The sequence below is a fragment of the Elephantulus edwardii genome, unplaced genomic scaffold (assembly GCF_000299155.1).
Source record: "Elephantulus edwardii isolate Elephantulus edwardi_28Jun2011 unplaced genomic scaffold, EleEdw1.0 scaffold00106, whole genome shotgun sequence".
Classification (NCBI taxonomy): Eukaryota; Metazoa; Chordata; class Mammalia; order Macroscelidea; family Macroscelididae; genus Elephantulus; species Elephantulus edwardii.
The window spans coordinates 5,851,716-5,870,649 of NW_006399856.1; the positions used below are offsets into that span (position 1 = coordinate 5,851,716).

General features: G+C 35.6%; 1 protein-coding gene across 1 annotated transcript in view; it reads right to left on the bottom strand.

Moving 5' to 3' along the window:
- The window catches only part of VWC2L (von Willebrand factor C domain containing protein 2-like), a 244,504-nt gene that overhangs the window by 192,551 nt on the left and 33,019 nt on the right, over window positions 1–18,934 (bottom strand). Inside the window, exon 3 of the mRNA XM_006891921.1 lies at window positions 12,201–12,330. Coding sequence (XP_006891983.1) covers window positions 12,201–12,330 — 130 coding nt within the window. The remainder of the gene's footprint in view (window positions 1–12,200; window positions 12,331–18,934) is intronic.

An 18,934-nucleotide genomic window follows, 5' to 3' on the forward strand; every position in this document is an offset into this window, starting at 1 on the left:
GACGGCACATAACAACAACAAACAACAATCATTATTATACATTATAAAATCATTCATTAAAAATTATTAAAAGGCAACATTGTACATCAATTTTTTGCCATTAGTATTTGCAGATAGCTCTTTCAGTTTCAGTTTCTCAGCGTTCAATGCTTGTTATTCATTCTTACATCATCTATCCAGATGTTTATTCTTTCCATGGGTCAATATCTTCCTGCCCTCTGCCATCCAGAGTTTCCTCTACCCTTATTTAAATTGACCGGTGCTGTCCACTGTGATTGGGAGCTCTGGTGACTTAGTTACAAGCTGCACTGCAATCCCAAAGTCATGTGGATTGGCAATCTCCTCCTATGTAATTAACTGCCTCTGAAAACCTGCTGGAGGGTCAACTATGGGTTGGTTCTGATTCTATGGTAAACAATAACAACAACAACATTCTGTGTCAAAGGGGAACTCTTATATCCTAGTGATAAGGAGTCCTGCTGATAACCCAAAGGTAGGTGGTTCAAATTCACCAGCTGTTCCACAGGAGAAAGATGGGCAATCTCTTCCTCTGAAATTTACAGCTTCTGAAAACACATAGGGGCGTCACCAATAAGTGATTTCTGACTTGAGGGTGCATAACAACTACAGCAGCAACATACTATGATTCAGTCATCTGATGAACCTATGAATGCTTGAAAATGGAGACTTTTTTCATATATGTGTGACTATTGGCGTCTTTAATACTTTCATCAATTAATTTTCTTTATACATTTAATTATGGAAATTTTAGAAATGAATGAAATTACGTGTGTGTGTGTGTGTGTGTGTGTGTAAATGGGTCCTGGTAGACTAGAAGTGCTGTTATTTTTTATAAATGAGTTGCATATGTTTTAGTACATCTCAGACGGCATTGCCTTCACTCATCTTAGTGACTTGAGAATTTCTTTTATTTATTCAGAATTAAAAAGCTGAATCCAGCTAAGTCTTCACTAATAACCTGCAGCAATTCTGGCTGGAAAAGTTCATATGCTTTCTTCTTCAAGGCAGATTTCTTCCTGAGTTGCTTTTCATTGTTATCTTCCTCGTCTCTCAAATAAACGATCAAAGCAGAGCAAACAGGACAGTGAACACAGACACCCAGGACGCCACATCTTATGCTCATGGTATTAGGTCCTGTGTGCTTCATCTTGTCCTTATTTCAAATTCCAAAGCAGGAAGTTGGAGTAGGGCAGACTCTTAAGAGTGCCTACTACTTTGTTATTTAACAACATTGGAGCCTAACTGAGCTTAGCCTTGTAGGAGGGAGCTGTGTTGCTTTATGGGCCTTCCTGCAGAATACATAAAAGGCATGGGTGACAGGAAGGAGGGTTTAGGGTTGGCTGGTTATCTACCCCGACAAGCAGGAGCATTTATGGCTACTCTGGGCCAACACCTTGTATAAATGAAGCACATGTAAGCAAAATAAGTATGCGTGGAGAAACTTGCCATTTCCCTTTTCTCAATTGAGGGGCATCCAACCAGAAATATGTTTCAAAAGAGGTTTAGCATTTCTGATAGATTGAGTTGAAGCAGCTCAGAGCTACATTTAAATATCAGAGGTTTTATTGAAAGGACTCCCCGCCTTAACCACAGCCATAATCTGGAGCTTTCTCCAAAGCCCTGTATGCCAGAGGCGGTAATAATTAGAAAGTTTCCTTTGTCCTTATCCTGTGCTATATTCCCGATCACCTTTCCAGTCACATAATTTAATGTCTATAATTAAAAATCATCCTTTATAGTCAGTCTTTATTCCTTTACCCTGATAGCCAGTTCTATTTCCTTAACTTATTCTCCGTCTTCATATGAAGCTCACTAGATAGGACCAAACACTCTGAATCACCACATTTGGACAATGCTAATGACTTCCTCAAGTGTTAAAACATGCAGCCCCATATTGCTACGTCATTAAAGCTAATACCAACTAGAAGACTGTTATTTTTCCGCTAAACCAATCTGGACATTGTATGTTGTTTATTATCAACAAACAAGTTTAAATGTACATGGTTAAGTAAATATGAAGCTGGACTCAGTTTTCCCTCACCAGCAGCATGTCCCTTCTCAATCATTTCATTTAATCTTTCCCATCAGTAAATGTGTACAAACTAATCATAGAGTAAACCACAACCTAATTTCTAAGGAGAATTTTGGTTGTACTTCTTCCAAGATAGACTTGTTATTCTTTGGGTAGTTTATGGGATATTCCATATTCTTTGCCAGCCCTGCAATTCAACAATTCAAAGGAGGCATCGATTCTTCAACTCTTTCATAGTCATTGCCCAATTGCATATGAAGCAACCAAAAACACTGTGTCTTAGGTCAGCTGCCCCTTAATCTTTAATATACTTACACTCTAGCATTTTAAAGAGGTCTTTGACAGAAGATTTGCTCAATATGATTTATCATTTGGTTTTGTGACTGCTGATCAGATTGTAGATCTTTATTATGGATCCTAGTAGAATGACACCTAGTTGTTATTTAGAAACTAGATCATCATGGAGATACCGTAAATTTTTAGTAACAAGGCACTTAGTAAATCTGTCTCTTAGTAAATCCAGTCTTTTGTGGACCTTGTGGAGTGGAGCCCAACACCAAAGTGCCATATGGAAACACAGAAATGAGCACAACTTCCTAATATGTATGTTCTCAGAGAGCTGAAAGGCATTGATGTCAGTGGTGAGCCTAATTTAGGCCATGGTCTTTGCATTAACTTGCTATGCATCAGAGAGCTGGACAATGACTAAGGATGATGGAAGAAGAATTGATGCCTTTGAAATGTGGTTCTGGAGAAGAGTCTTGAACATACCATGAACCACCAAGAAAACAAATAGGTCTATCTTGGAGAAGATGAAACCAAGTTTCTCCTTGGAGGCTAGGGTTTTGAAGCTCTGTCTCACATACTTTGGGCACATGACCAGGAGAAATTGGTCCTTGAAGAAGGACAGACTTCATGCTTGGAATGGTGGAGGGACAATGCAGGAGAGGAAGACCCCGGATGAGATAGATTGATACCGTAACTGGGGCAAGGGTGTTGGTATGTCAGAATCCATGAGATTGGCTCAGGACAGGGCAGGGTTCATAGCTGTCATAGATAGGGTCTCTGTTGGTCACACATGAATTGATGGGACATAACAACAACAGATATGTATGTACTTTGTTGGAGGGCCAGGCTCAATCTTCCAAACATTTACACAGGGTAAGAATAGTCCTTAATCAATTTCCATAAGTTGAGGGAGGACTATTAAGAAAAACATTGAAATCTTTGCATATGTTGGCTATCATCTCTAAATAATTTTTGAAGTCAGATGACCTCAACAATTAAGGTGAGCTGTTTTTATCCAATCATGGGCATTTAGGTTGTTCTTATCTTTTTGCTACTGTGGATAGTGCTGTGATTAACATGAGTGTGCATATATTTATCAGTGCCATGGCTCTTATTTTTCTAGTATTTAGTACACAGTGAAACACTACAAAAGGTAGAAGAATAAGAAAGAATTAACAAAGCACTGCATAATAACAGTGAACCTGGAAGATGTTATGCAGAATAAAAGAAGTCAATCACAAAGGATAAATATTTTATGAGCCACTGTTAGAAAACTCAAGTAAAGATTCATACGTAGAGAGAAATATTCTTTAACGATTACAAGGAATGAAAGAAGAAAGGAAGACAAATCACCAACTATGGAAAAGATGTGCATTAACTTGGGTGAAGAGAAAGGTAACATAAAATAAGGACAGCACAGACAGCACAGCACAAGGGAGACAAAGGCAGATACTAGAAGGTACACAAGAGAAAAAGAAAACAAAAAGAAATATTCAATATATTATGTTGTCCTAATAGCAACAACAGTAAGTATGTGTATTTACACAATATTATAAACAATTTAAACAGATGTGAGACAATAAGTGGTAATGAAGTCAAAAGAAATATGTATGTTGGACAGAAAATTTTTCTACGTATGTAACTGTATGTGCTACATGGATTTAGGTGGGTATTTAGAGGCAAGGATTTAGGAGCAAATTTCTGAAAACAGCTTCACTATTACCAAATGCCTTGAAGGAGTGAATCACTGGGGTTAGGGACCTGAGACCATATTTCAGAGACTTCATAATCAATTAGCTTAACATAGTCAAACAATGACCACATTCTACCTCCTAATATTGTGTGTGGTCACTAGAGTCTTAAAAGCTTATGAGTGACCATCTAAGATACAACTCTTGGCCTTTCCCCATGCAAAGTGAAACAGAGTAGAGAAAAGCAGACTCCAGAAAACAGTTCACCCAAAGGTCTAAGGAGTTACTCAAACCATGACTTCTAGCCAGCCTTAGCCTCAACCTCAAATCTCAATTCTAGAAGTTGAATAACTCCACTACTGATTGAATCACTATAGTAAATCCTGGATGCAGATGGAGAAAATGAAGATAAAAAAAAATGATTAGAACAAAAGTAAAAAACAAACAAACAAAAAGATGAAACATCTGATAGAGACTTTACAAGGATAATTGGCAAGGCTGGAACTCAACCCATCCTGGTCTCCCAACTTTCAAAAACAGTACATGGTCACAGAAAAGAACTACTACCAGCAGGAACTTATCAGTACAATCAATCATATAGACCAAAGGAAGGCTTTTGTCCCAAAAAAACCAACTCATGAAAGACTAGAGGAGAAGTGGACACAGAAATGGGGTCCCAGGAAGGAACTGGAGAGAGTACTGCCATATTGAGATATTGCTACCAAAGGCATGAACCAAAACGTGTATAAATTTTTGCATAGAAAACAAATTTTCTCTGTAAATCTTCATTCACACTACAATTTAGAAAAAATAAAAAATAAATAGAGATTTGCTTACCAGGAAATGAATTCATTGTGTCAACATTGTAAAATAATGTGTTTGAAATCTCATTTGCTGATGAATTGAGAGATAATCCTGTTGGTTTAAATGAACATAAATATAAATATTTCCTTTCATCTTTTAGTAGAAGCTTTAAAAATAAATAGGAAATTATTGGTGACATATTAAAATAGTGATTCCTAAGAGGAATCAGGAATCACTACCATTTTGTTTTTAGATCTATTTGGTAATAACATGGTAATTTTGACTTTCAGTTATGGAGTCAGTGAAATGCTGACTTTAAAACCAGCTTTTAGGGGATGTATTTTCACCATGAACTGTTTATGTGAAGTTGCTAGAAAATTGTTTTCATCACCACTGGGTTTGTTTTATAATTATTTTCATTTGTTACTAATTGCCTACCTAAGAGCATCTGAAAAAAATTTGAATCAATGTAAAAAACTTGCACTTTAGTGTCAAACTTCAAAGATTTTGTAAAATAGCTTCATGGAAACATAAATAGGTGAAATTAAGTAATTCTTCGCAATTGTCTTCATGACTGCATAGAAGAAGAAGCAGTAAAGATTTTCCATAAAGTTTAAAAAGAATCTCATAGTTAAGGAAGTTAAAATATCAGGTGGTAGTATTATAAGTTTAACTAATGTGCAGAGTACAGATTATAACAAATGTGTTATTGAAATTTCTGATAAGTTTTAAATCATGATTTCATTATGAAATTACAAAAATAATAAAAAAATTTGAAAATTCCCAGCAGTAAGGCTTCATAAAAATTTCATTTTTTAATGTAGAATAAATGTAAAGTTTAAAATGGCAAAAAAAAGAACAAATAGTTACATGATAGTTTTCTTTTTTTTAACAAATAATTTTTAATCAAATGGATAATATATCTTTGCTACTAGAAATTTAGTTTGCTCCTTAGGTGTTTATCTTTATGGGAACAAGCACCAAGTCCCCCATCCCCAAATGACCTCATATTAAACTACCAATACTCCTTATATATAGGCTTATAAGCCCACTAATCTAATCCTATATTTTTAATATTATTTGGGAAGATAGCCTCATTAATTATAGTGGTTTACGGAGATGACTATTTTATATAGCAAACATTTTATTGCTGACTATTTCAATTTCAGCGTTTTATAACGGATGGAAACTTGCTGGAGAGTCAGCTATGAGTCAATTCTGACTTGACAGCACACAGCAGCAACAATAACAAGATAAACAACTCTGTCATATACATCTCATCTTTAACTGTAACTTTGTGTGATTTTTAAAAACAATTTCTTACGCCACATTGCTGTATCAAAGACCAGCATAAGTTTATTTCCCTTCAGAGAAATTAATGTGTTACCCTTAGCAGTAGTATATGAGATTGCCTAGTGAATTTTACATCTGCAAAGTTATACTAATTTTATGGTTTCAGTTTGATAGAATTTAGATTTTTTTAACCCATTTGCAGTTTATAATATTGGCATGATAAGAGTGAAATATCACTTTTGATCTTGTACTTACTTTTCTTTATCCCTTATTTACTTTATGATCTCTAGGAGTGGAAGCAGGAGTGGAATCCACTTGATAAACAACATGCCTCCAGAAACTCTATGAACTTTGATAAATGTTGATAGTTATAGAAAGGCTTCAGGCCTTTTGTTCATAGGGTCGCTATGAGTTGTGCTCGACTCGAAGGCTATCAACAACAACAGGAGGCATAGTTGTTGTAGTAGTAGTGTTGCAATCCCAAAGTCATGTAGTTTGAATTCACTAGCTGCTCCTGTGCAGGAGAAGGATAGGCAATCTTCTCCCTTGTGATTTACTCTGAAAACCTGCTAGAGGGTCAGCCGTGGGTCAATTCCGACTAAATATCACACAAAAACAACAAACATCTGTATTTTCCTTTCTCTCTCTTTGTCTGTTTATATATCTCCAATTTACTATATTAAACTAAACTCAACACGCATACATTTAGTTTTTATAAATTTATATTCCCCACTTGAAATTTAGAATTACTTTTCCAATTTACAAAAGGAAATTATATCACACCAAAAATTTTATAGGTTTCCATTTAATTCACACATAAGAGAAATAGCAACCTCAAAAATTTAAGCTTTACAGCAAATTTACATTTGCTTATTTATTCATATTTTTAAGGATAATTTTTATCAGAATTTTGAGATGAATATATGCATATATATACCATTTTTATTTTAATGTTATGAATTTTGAGATGAATATATGCATATATATACCATTTTTATTTTAATGTTATTAATATGTATTTAAAAAGTAATCTAGCCAATGTAGAATATCAGATAGAGTTCTAACACTTCCATCTCTTGTAATTTTTGAGACAATTAAAAGTTTAAAATGTGAGATAAAAAAAGTAAACACCAAAACTCCCTATAGTAGGAGCTAATTATACTCCAATAAGAATAACTCCATGTGTATTTAAAGGAAAATACTTGTTGCTTCCTTATGTTTTTGTTGTTGTTGCTGTTGTTATTAACTTACTATCAAGGACTAAGCAAATATAAATCTATAATTGTTTCTACAAAATCTATGATAAATGTTTATTAATGAGAAGTCCCAAATATAATACAGAAATAAGTAACATTGTACATTTCTCATATCATACATGTAAAGACAAAGGACCATATATGAGAATTTTGTTAGATGTTTTTAATTTCCCTAATCCTGCTCAATTGTTATTATTATGTATTGTCAAGTCAGAATTGACTCATTGCAGACACTGCAGTGATTTTTCAGAGGCTATAATTTACAAAGGAGGAGAATGTCCATTTTTTTCCTGTAGAGAAACTGGTAGACTCAAACTGCTTGGCTTTGGGTTGGCATTGCAACTCATTACCACTAAGCCACCAGTTACCAGTGCTTCCTAATGGGTTCATTATCAAAACAGCTTTCCTAACCCATTGCATTGAATTTTACCACATGACTGGGCAAGACTATGCTAATGATGTAAATGAGAAGAATAGAATCATCTGAGTGGAAATCACAGAAGTATAGTGTGTAGACTACTAATTAGGGGTGTAGTCAGTCCTGCCATCCCACTAGGCTTAAACTGAGCAAGTTTAGAGGCAAAAAATGAGAATCTCAAAGCCAGAAAAACAGAAGAAGCAAGAATACAATCAAAACACACACACACGCACACACACGTCATTCATGGCTAAAGATTTCTGTGTGAGACAGACCACAGACAGACCACAGATTGAGGCAGACCAAGAAAACAGCACTGTAGTAGAAGCAGAAACCCAGAGAGCAAGAGGACACAGAGCTGATTTGTGACTCCCACCCCACAGACAGCCAGGGTCAGGGTCCTTTGCACTAGAGAACTTGAGAGGAGATGCCTTCATTGGCAGGACTAACTTAGAGGAACTTGTAACACCAACCTAAAGCTCTGAGACTGAAGGTTAAAAACACCTTCAGCTTATTTGAGCAGCTTTCCTGGAGGATTGCATTGCTTCCAACCTGAATCACAACTTGTAACCTCCCTAAAAAAGATGCTATAAAAGTGAATATAGTCAGCGAATTGTGTGTGGCCTTTGCCACTTAGTACCAGAGCAGTGAGAGCCCTAGGATGGATGGTTACTGATAGAATTGTAGAAGTAGGGATGGGGACATTACGGGACTCTCTGGCTTCATAGGAATTGGTTTTGTGCTGCGGATATTGTTGATGGGAACTGTTTCCTCTTGCGGGGTTAGTTGGTCTGACTGTGTCACCTTCATTCTGGTTACACTCTTTTTAATGATGTGTAATACTACCTTTATCTTCTTCCTTCTGATGCATATGTCATATGCTTTTGCCTTTTACATCTTTACTGAATGATCTTTTATTCAGCCTAACTGACACTCTTACTTGATGAAATTTCACTTTAATAAAAATAAAGGACATTATACGATATTTATCGATAACTACTGCAGACCTTGCTTGAAATAATTCTCAGAAATTACAAAGTGTTCTTTTTATTTAATTAGAGAAAAACTCCTAGAAATATAATTTACATAAATTACATTTTACAGAATAAAGAAAGGATGTCATTTTTCTATCAAGAAGCAATTAATGGACTTAATAAAAATCTTATTTCTCAACATAATTATATTTTCATTATTTAACTATTGCTTTATGGAAAAATTGGGCATATATCTTTTGGTTCCTTGTTTGATCTGCACTTATATAATCTCAAAACAAGAACTTTGTTGTTTACAAAATATTGAGTCTTAAGGTAGGTATGACAGATTCTATAGCATTTCACTTTCACATTATGTCTTCAATGTTTTTTTGTTCGTAAAGTTATAATTCAGGAGTGTAGAAAAATCAGGTTTGCACACAAAAGGAAAGTGTTGCTCATCAAAAGTTATGTAAATGAAAAGTGATTTGCCTGTAAAATCATTAATACTTATGACAATGTAAAAACCATTAGTTCATCAGGAGTTGCCCTGTTAATCCCTAAGGCGTTGCCTCACTGCCAGTTCAGATCCACTAGCCACTTCATGGCACAAAGACACGAGCCATCTCCTCTCATGCCTTTTACAGGCTCTGAGAAACCCCTGGAGAGTCAGCTAAGAGTTGGTTCCTACTGGAGGGCAGTGAGTAGAAGAAAATACAAACAATACGCACAAAATAAGAGCAGCATTGCTGTTATTTCTTTTAAATCAAAGAATAGAGTAACATACCTTAAAATATTTTACACTATAATGGACAAATTAATTTTACGTAGACTAAGAACCTCTAACATTTGAAAATTCATGTTATGCACTATCATAATCAACGTCTGTTATATTTCCCCTCGCTCTTCTACACACAGTTCGTTATTTGTCTCTGGTGTTTGCATCAAATTTTGACTGAGAGCAAGCAAGACATTTTTCTAGGATTTTTTCTCTAATTAAATAAAAAGAACACTTTTTAATTTCTGAGAATTATTTCAAGCAAGGTTTGCAGTGGTTATCGATAAATATCGTATAATGTCCTTTATTTTTATTAAAGTGAAATTTCATCAAGTAAGAGTGTCATTTTCTCAATTTCACTTAATACCACTAGGAGGGGTCTCCTGGGTCCTTGATGTCCTCTACTTTGACAGGAATACTCTTTACTCTTTGGGCACCAAGAGGCATTTACATAAAATAAGGTAACATTTCACAATGTTACACCACCCTCAGGAATAATCTTATCATATGTTCTTATTCAGGTTTAGGTCCAGGAAGTAGCCAGAGGGAACTGAGCGTCTATATAGTGGTTCACAGATGAAAAAAATTGAAAATTTAAGTAATGTACCTTGAGTATTCAATCTATATTCAGAAGCATAGTTATCAGTTACTAATTAAAAAAATCTATTTCTTAGGATTTTTTTTATAAAGAGAGCTTCATTTGATGAATTAATTCTACTTTGTCATAAAATACAGAGAAAGAAGCTTATCTTAGATGATGTCAAGTTGAATGTGACTTCTTTATAATGTCTAGTTTAACATTTGACTTGGATAGTAATTCAATATAATAAAAACTTTGATTTGGAGTAACTTGGATGATGTGATAGATGTATGTATAAAATTGTATAACTATGATCTATTGTAAAACTATGCTCTAGTATTCTCTAATTCTCTGAGTAGGCTGAACGTGTCCAGGAAAGACTGTAACTATAACAACATTAGAGTTTGTCCTAAAATTGAGACAAAGCTAATCAGGGGCTCCTAGGGGAGAAAGGATCTTCAAGGACCCATTTAGACAGTTGCTTCTAGAAAAAAAGTCATTCTTCACTCAAAGACTTGTCAATCTTATTTTTAAAGATTGATTAGATTGCTGATTTTTTTCCCCCTCTTTCTATCCTTGGAGAAAATGAAAAATAACAGGTTCTCTCTCACTTTAGACTAACCATTCATATACTTCATGACAGTTAGGTCTCCCCGGAGCCTTCACTTCTCCAGGACAAATTATGCTAACTCCTTCACTCTGTCCTCACAGGCCCTATTTTTCAGCCATTAAATCATCTTATTGTTCTTTCCTGTAACTTCTCCAGTTGCTTCACAATTCTATTAAAAATCTAAAGTCTCAATTTTTATATCTTTGCATATCATAGATGGGTTTCAACTACAGAAAACTATGTCTACTCTCTAACCAGAGGCATGTCTACGTTAACAGGGAAGAGATCAGTTATATTAGGAGAAAAGGTGGTGATAAGAAAGCACAAAAACTACATGGACAAATGAATACCCAGCTCAGTGTATTTATACGGCCAAAAATAGTAAGAAAGTTTGCCTGTAAAAAATGTTATAAGAGATCTTCACAAGTCCTTTGGGAAGATACTAAGACACCAAAAAATATGATAAAAACAGAATTATTTCTGTTCTATCATTAACCAAAGATCTTGCTACTTCTTTGGAAACCAAAGTAAGTGAACTAACATAACCACAAATTCAGAACACAACATATCAGAGGAAGAAATGAGCCTTGCAAAATCCAGAAAGGGGTGAGTGACTCAGCATTAGATTGATCTTAGTCTAATTAAAACTTAAAACCACATTTTCAAGTAGATTTGAATGCCAAGAATGAGCATTTGTGGAGTGTGTCTACTGAAGTTTATTTCTCCCCTCTGTTTTTATGGTAACTATAAAGTGTATGCTCTTGTCTATGCTTGAATGCTGTCCCAGGTTCATGCCTTGCACTTGTCTTCTCTGCAACATTGCCTAGATTTGGAAAATGGAGAGACTATAGTGATTTCAAACTCTCCTTTGTGTGATACTTTGAAAAATAACTCATCACCTTATAAACAAAGTTCTTCCTTATAGCAATGACTGTTTTACTGAAATAAAAACCTTGAACAAAGGCCTTAAACTTTCTAATCTTTTTAACTTGAGTTTAAGGGAATTCAGTACTGATTTTTTTACTTCTTCAATGACTTAACTTTAAATGTATATTCTTAGCTGTTCCCAAATGAAAATACTTGATATTCTCTCTATTCTCTACTCCAGGTTATGCACTGTGAAACAAAATCAACTGCTTCATAACCTATGTGAGAGTATAAATGCATTCCCTACAAAAAATTATTGTCTTATTCTTTCTACTGTCTTCCTTATAAATCAATAATTAGTAATAGAGATCACAGCCAAGGCAGCTCAGAAGCGATTTAATTCCCCTGGTAGAAAGAATCACAGTTGACTCATTGCTGGTTTATTTTCATGTTAAGATGAGAGAAAATATAACTCAATGGGGCCCATATTCAAAAGCCACGGGCAGCTCTTCAAGGGTTTTTGCATTGAATGGTGATACATGTGAAGTTCGCACTAACCCCTCTGTGAAAGCTAATGCAATATGGTCTTACCATTTTTGCAGACAGGACAACATTGCTCTGGTTCATAGACTGGGTTGACACACTCAGGAACTGCGCAGTCAGCGACAACACAGTGAACTTCATTGCTGGGCTCACAGCGACACCATTCACATGGAGAGGGCTAGGAACAAATCTGAAATTAGCCCCTTTTCTCCTGCAACTTAATGACTGTACATTCAATACGCTGTTAGAAGACAAAACATCAGTGTTTGTATTGTACTAGATTAACTCCATTTACCACGTACATGACCAAGCTCCCCCAATGGAAGGCGACCTAAACAAGCATCCAAGCCAGCATGGGACACCATGTGTATCTCAGGCAACTAAAGTACTCGGGGATGACATTTCCCGAGCTTTTAATTACCCTTGATAATTCCATAGAAGTATTTGGATGCTAACATTTTCTTTCCCGGTTTGCTTTCCACATGTTCGCAGAGTGCTATGATGCCATTTTTTTTTTTTTTTTTTTTTTGGAAAGCAAGAATGATAATGGAATATATGAGTTTTTTCCTTTTGTCATTTTACTTCCTAAGAAAGAATAGGATTACTGGGAAACAAGAAAATGGTAAGCTGACAACCTTACCCTTTGAATGAACTCTTTTTTCAAGCCAACTTAGACTCAAAGTGGCATTTTTTCAATGTGAATTGTAAAGGAGATTGCTTTGGGATCGGAACATTTAGGAATTGCCTCTTGAAAGATTTAGTGAATGTCTTTCATCTTGCCTGCTTGCTTTTATGAATGAACTAAAATCAATTGACTTTTAAAAGCCAGTCTTTTAAGAGTGGCTAGAAATGGAATTGAAAAGTGGTTAATTAAAAGGCAAGAAATCTCCACCAAAACTAAATGCAAGAATCAATTTTTGTCTTCATGGTACTTACCGATCAAGAGAACGAGATGGGGATTTTGTTACCTTTCTAGAAACTTCTTAAATCATAAATAATCTAAATCTCTGATCTCTTTACGAATCTATTATCTTTTATAAATTCTAGCTCCCCTTTATAAAGGTTTTGTCATTCTGCAATGACTATTTGGAAATCTCAGAAGTTACACAATTCTCATACTCATCATAATAAGCCGCTTGTTCTAGGGAAATTCTGCTTCTAATCCTGTGTCATAGCACTTCCTTTCTAAACGTGTTGATCATGCCCTCTTCTTTCATCAAAATGGCTATTGTCAATATTTCCAGCTCTTGTTAAATCCTGGCTCTGGAAATTGGAGTGATATTAATGCCCTTGACTTAAATCATCTGTGAGAATGAAATTCTTCTAATTCATTTCATCTTCATTTTAAGCTATAAGAATGATAGCCTAGCATTCAATTCATTACTTTACTTTGAAATATAGCAGGGACCAGAAGATTAGGTATAGCACCTACAGGATAAGTTTTCCAATTTCATAGCTTCACCTGTAAGCTCATAGAAAGATACAGGTATACTCTTTATCAAGTGGTAAATTAAGTTAGAACTGTTTGGAAGAATTTGTTGCAGCCTCTCAGTGACCGAGATTTTTAAGAAGCACTCATTTGCTGAATAATCTGAGTTAATTATGGAAAATGTGTGATGCCACAGCACATTATGTAATGGAAATCTCTTCAACTGAGGAAAACTTGCTACTGTACTGATTCACTTTTTGTAGGGTCAAGTGAAAGGTATTATATTCCTAACCAATATTGTCAGAGGCACCTCATTCCCTTGTTTAACTACAGAGGAGTTACACCAGCAAGCCTGCAGCACAGTGGGACTTGGACTGTATTTATCATCAATATAAGAGAAAGAGTAAGCTTCTTGTATAATCCCTTCCCATCTGCTGCATTTCCAGAGATTTGCTTGTTTGTTCTTTCTGGTTTACATCTTGCAGATGGAAGGATTAATTTTTGCAACAGGAATAGACTACTTCTGAGATTAAAAATCCCAAAGAATTCCTAATTTCTCCATGCAAAAATGTTATCTTCAAAGGAACCATAGTCTTTTGAGGAAAATGTATTGTGTTCTTAGATTCCTCCCACAGACATCAATCTTTAACATCAATCTTGTCTAGTCAATGTTTTGGGACATTATTAGCTAATACACACTGTGTTGAGAATTTTACTTATATTAACTTACTTATTTCTTGGAATAACCCTTATAAAGGAAGGGGTGATATTCTCCTTGCCCCCATGCCCCTCAACTCACAAGTTGAGCTGTATTAAGGAGCTTGCATAGGTCTTACAGGTTGTAAGTAGCAGAGGCAGAGTTTGAATTCAAGGGTGTAACCACTAGGCAGCACTGCCACTTTATAGTAAGAATCATCATTCTCTGTACTTTATTCTGAGTAGTTTATTTAACAAAGCTTTGTATACTTACTTGCCTATGCACAAAGCATCCTCAGTGATAACAACTGAATAACCAATTTGTAGAAAAAATATTTCCTACTAAAAATTTCAATTACGAGGTATTTTGCATAAGAAAGAGATCTCAATAGGGGGCCTTTGAGTTCTTTAACCTTCACATATGAGTTGGTAGAAACTCACAGAGGACTGGAGTTAGGTCAAAATGAGAATTGGGTTCTTAAATCTGTAGCGTTGTCAAGCCTTGGAGCCTGGCATCCAGACTTGCAAGTATTTGAAAAAAGTATGAACATATGATAGCCAGTAAAAAACTTAGTATCTGTCCAAAATCCAAAGTATTTAAGTTTGCCTGTGGATCTTGAGACACACTATAGAGAAGAGCAAGATATAAAGGCTATGATACAGCAATCTGGTAAAAACATACTGTTATGGGAAAGTCTGCTGTTAAAGACCTCTCCAAAGTACTGAATAACAATTGGTGTTACTCTGGAGACTAAGGTGCACCTGATACAGGCCATGGTCTTTGCAATCACTTGCTATGTGTCAGAGAGCTGGATAATGGCTAGGGAGGATAGAAGAAGAATTGATGCCTTTGACCTGTGGTGTTGGGAAAGAATATTGAATATACCATGGAAGGCTAAGAAAATGAATAGGTTCATTCTAGAGAAGGTTAAGCCAGGCTGCTCCTTGAAGGCAAGGATTCTGAAGCTTCATCTGACATACTTTGGGCATGTTGCAAGGAGGGACCAATCCTTAGAGATGGATGTCATGCTTGGGAGGTTGGAGGGACAGTGCAGGAGAGGAACACCCTCTATGAAGTGAATTGATTCAGTGACTTGGGTAATCAGGGTAGGTGTGTCAGAGACAATGAGATTGGCACAGGATAGAACAGGGTTTAGGGCTGTTGTACACAGGGTCGCTATGAGTCACAGGAGACTCAATGGCATATAACAACAACAACAACAACAACAACAACACATCTATTATAACAACAACAACACATATATTTAGGTTTCTGGAAAGAATGTTGAATCACAGAAGCCTATAGAAGAAAATAAAAAAGCTCTAGTCATTGATGGCTCCTATCTTTGCTCTAGACCTGGATTTAATCAGACCACATTCTCTTCCTTCCTACCCAGAGGCTCTAGTCAGAAGCTTGTCACTTTTTATTAATTTTTCATGTATTTTGTCTCTACTTAGGTTACATTTTCTCATCTCAATTCTCCATCTTCTCATTTTAAATCATTCAATAAAATATAGCCCATTTGACCTCACGATAAAGCCACTCAATCTCTTATCAGGCTTGCCAAACTCTCTCTGTTAAGAATTCTAAGGGTCCTGTTAGCCCTGTCTTCACTTGCCCCATTTGATTTTCTCTGTTGACTCTGCCTTCCCTGTGTTTCTGAAAAGGTATCGTTCATACGCAGAGAAGTCCCTTAGTGTGAGAAGAGAAATCCTTTGACATTAAATCCAGATTTTAAAAATCTCTGAAAGCTTTGGTTCTTTGAATAAAGTTTTACATCTTAAGGTGGTTACAGTTTTCATTTTATCAGCCTCTTGAATGTAAAAACTATAGATTAAATCTGAAAAAGTTCTCATAAAGCTAAAGTTAAAATATATATATACCTGTCCTTAGAGGACCTGGAGAATAGTATGATGAGCATTTAAGAAGAAAAAAGAAAAGTTGTTCTTGCTAGTCTTTACAGGGGAGCATGCTAAATTACAACTAATGCATGGCTTTGTCAGCAAGAGATTGGGTAGATGATAAAATGACATCATCCATAAATTCTATGCACAAGAAATAGTTTTTCCAAGAATTTTCACAGAATAGTTTTTCATCAAAGCTTGAAAAGAAACTAATATTCACTACATGCATTTCAGTATGAAATTAGAATCAGAGGTCAATATTTTTCAATTTGTATGTTACATTGTCTGAGTATTATATGTCCGTTATAACGGTAATAAACCATTAGCGATCATTCTGAATATCTAATTTGAAGTACTGTGACCTAGTGGTGAGAAGCTAAGCTACGATTTCAAAGGCACAAGTTCTAATCCACCAGCTGCTTTGCAAGGAAAGATGGGCAGTCACCTCCTGTGCATTCAGTGCCTCTGAAAACCGACCAGCGGATCAGCTATTAGTCAGTTCCAACTCAACAGCACACAACAAACAACTACATTAAGATACGGTGCACTTTCTAATTCGAGGCATCAGAAAATATATTCTTTACGTGGCAGATGCTTTCTCAGTTACCTCTAGATTACTAAGGGATTTTCTGCTAGGGATAGTTATTTATATGAAATTATCAATACAGCACAAAGGCACTATTTCATAAACACTTGTCTGGGTGCCTCAATCTAAACATTCCTCTTTATTAAAAAAGAAACATGAAGACATACATCTGCTTAAAAGTGGTGGCTAACCTGAAGACTTTGAAATAATAATTCCAAAATCATTGTGACTTTTAGATCACTCTTGGAGAATTAGAGGTGAGGTCAGAGAATCATAGAAGTTATAGAACATTCCATTTATTCATTTTTAAATAGAAAAAGTGGCTGGAAAACAAAAGAATTTCAGTTACTAGAGTAACTCCAGAATTGTTATCAATCCTGTCTTCGTAAGAATTTACAAACAGATGTGGTCATCACTAAGAGTCAAAAGAGCTATTAGAACATATTATTGTACTACATTTCCTATGTTCATGGAAAACACATTTTATTTTGTTGTTGAATGCGCTTATTTATTCAGATCTGAGGAAATTCTAGACATTTGGTTTATAGAATAATAATTGTACTTCACTACATACATGAAGGCTACTACTGAAATCACTAGGAGAGTGAGAACAGGAAATGATACCCCCTGAAGGTGGTTCAAGAGAATGCTGGTGGCCTAGAAGCCATTGATTGTCCACTCAAAGGCACTTGGTTTGAATCCACCAACCATTCCAAGGGAGAAAAATGGGCAGTCTCCTCCCAGTACTACCTACTAGAGGTAAATTACTACCTCTGAAAATCTGCCTGAGGGTCAGCTATAGGTTGGTTTTGACTCAATGGTACATAATAACAACATAGGTGGTTCATGTGTCCATTGCAGAAAGACCTGATGATCTCCTCTCATAAAGATTACAGCCTCAAAAACCCTACAGGACAGTTCTACTTTATCACACGGGGCAGCTGTGAGTCAGCATTGGCTCAAGGGTACACAAAAACAAATAGGAATTGCCATACAAATTAGAACTTCAAAATGTTAAGGGATATTCCAATGTTCTAATATATTGTGCGATTTATTTTGGTATAGTTTATATACCAATATTCTTATAACCTTAGGAATTTTAAATTAGTAAATAATATATTATTTAATTGGCTTCATTTTGGTAAATTTGAAATGGTGGTTAAAGCAGAGCATGGCAAACAACAAATGCTGGGGAAGGTTGTGGAAAAACTGGGACGCTTATTCACTGCTGGTGGTAGTGAAAAATGGTGCAACCACTCTGGAAGGCAGTATGGTATGTTTTCAAAAGTTGGAAATAGAAATATCATTTGACCCAACAATTCCACTACTGGGAGTATACTCTAAAGAAACCAAAACTGCCACCCAAACAGATAAATACACATCCATGTTTACTGCTTCATTATTCATAATAGCAAAGAGATGGAAACAACCCAACTGCCTTTCAACAAACGAAAGGATAGAGAATGTCTGGTATAGTCACACGATGGAATACTATGCTGCATTGAAAAACAAGAGGCTTATGTAATATTATACAAAATATAAGACCCTAAAGGATATTATTTTGAGTGCAATATCTCAGTCACAAAAGGACAAATACTGCATAATGCCACTGTTATAAAACAGGACTGACATTGGGTTTGGAGGAAAAGAAAAAAAGAGGGGATTAATAATGTACACTTCATTAAAACAGATGACGGAGAGAACTTCTTAAAAGGAATATATGATTAGGTGTTATTCGCTACACAAAAGTCCAGAACAAAAGCTGCATAATAAAGTGGACTGTAGGGTGGGGGAGATTGTATAACAATGAAGGATTTTTATTAAAGAGAAAAGCGAATGGGGGGAGGGGTGGGTAGGGAGGAAAATGTCCAACAGTAAATGGATGGAAATCCATGTTCTCTACAAACTTTCATTAAAATCTCAATTTAAAAAGAGAAAAAAAAAGCAGAGCTTGATAGGTAAAGTGCTGGGTTCTCGTCTCTGACGAGTTATTAGCTGTACAACTTCGAGGAAAGCACTTAACAGTTCTGTATCTTAGTTTCTTAACCTATAACATATGAATAACAATGCCACCAATCCAAGAGTTAATATGAGAAATATTAAATTGTTGTTGTTGTTGTTATGTGCCATCGAGTCGCCTGCGACTCATAGCGACCCTATGTACAA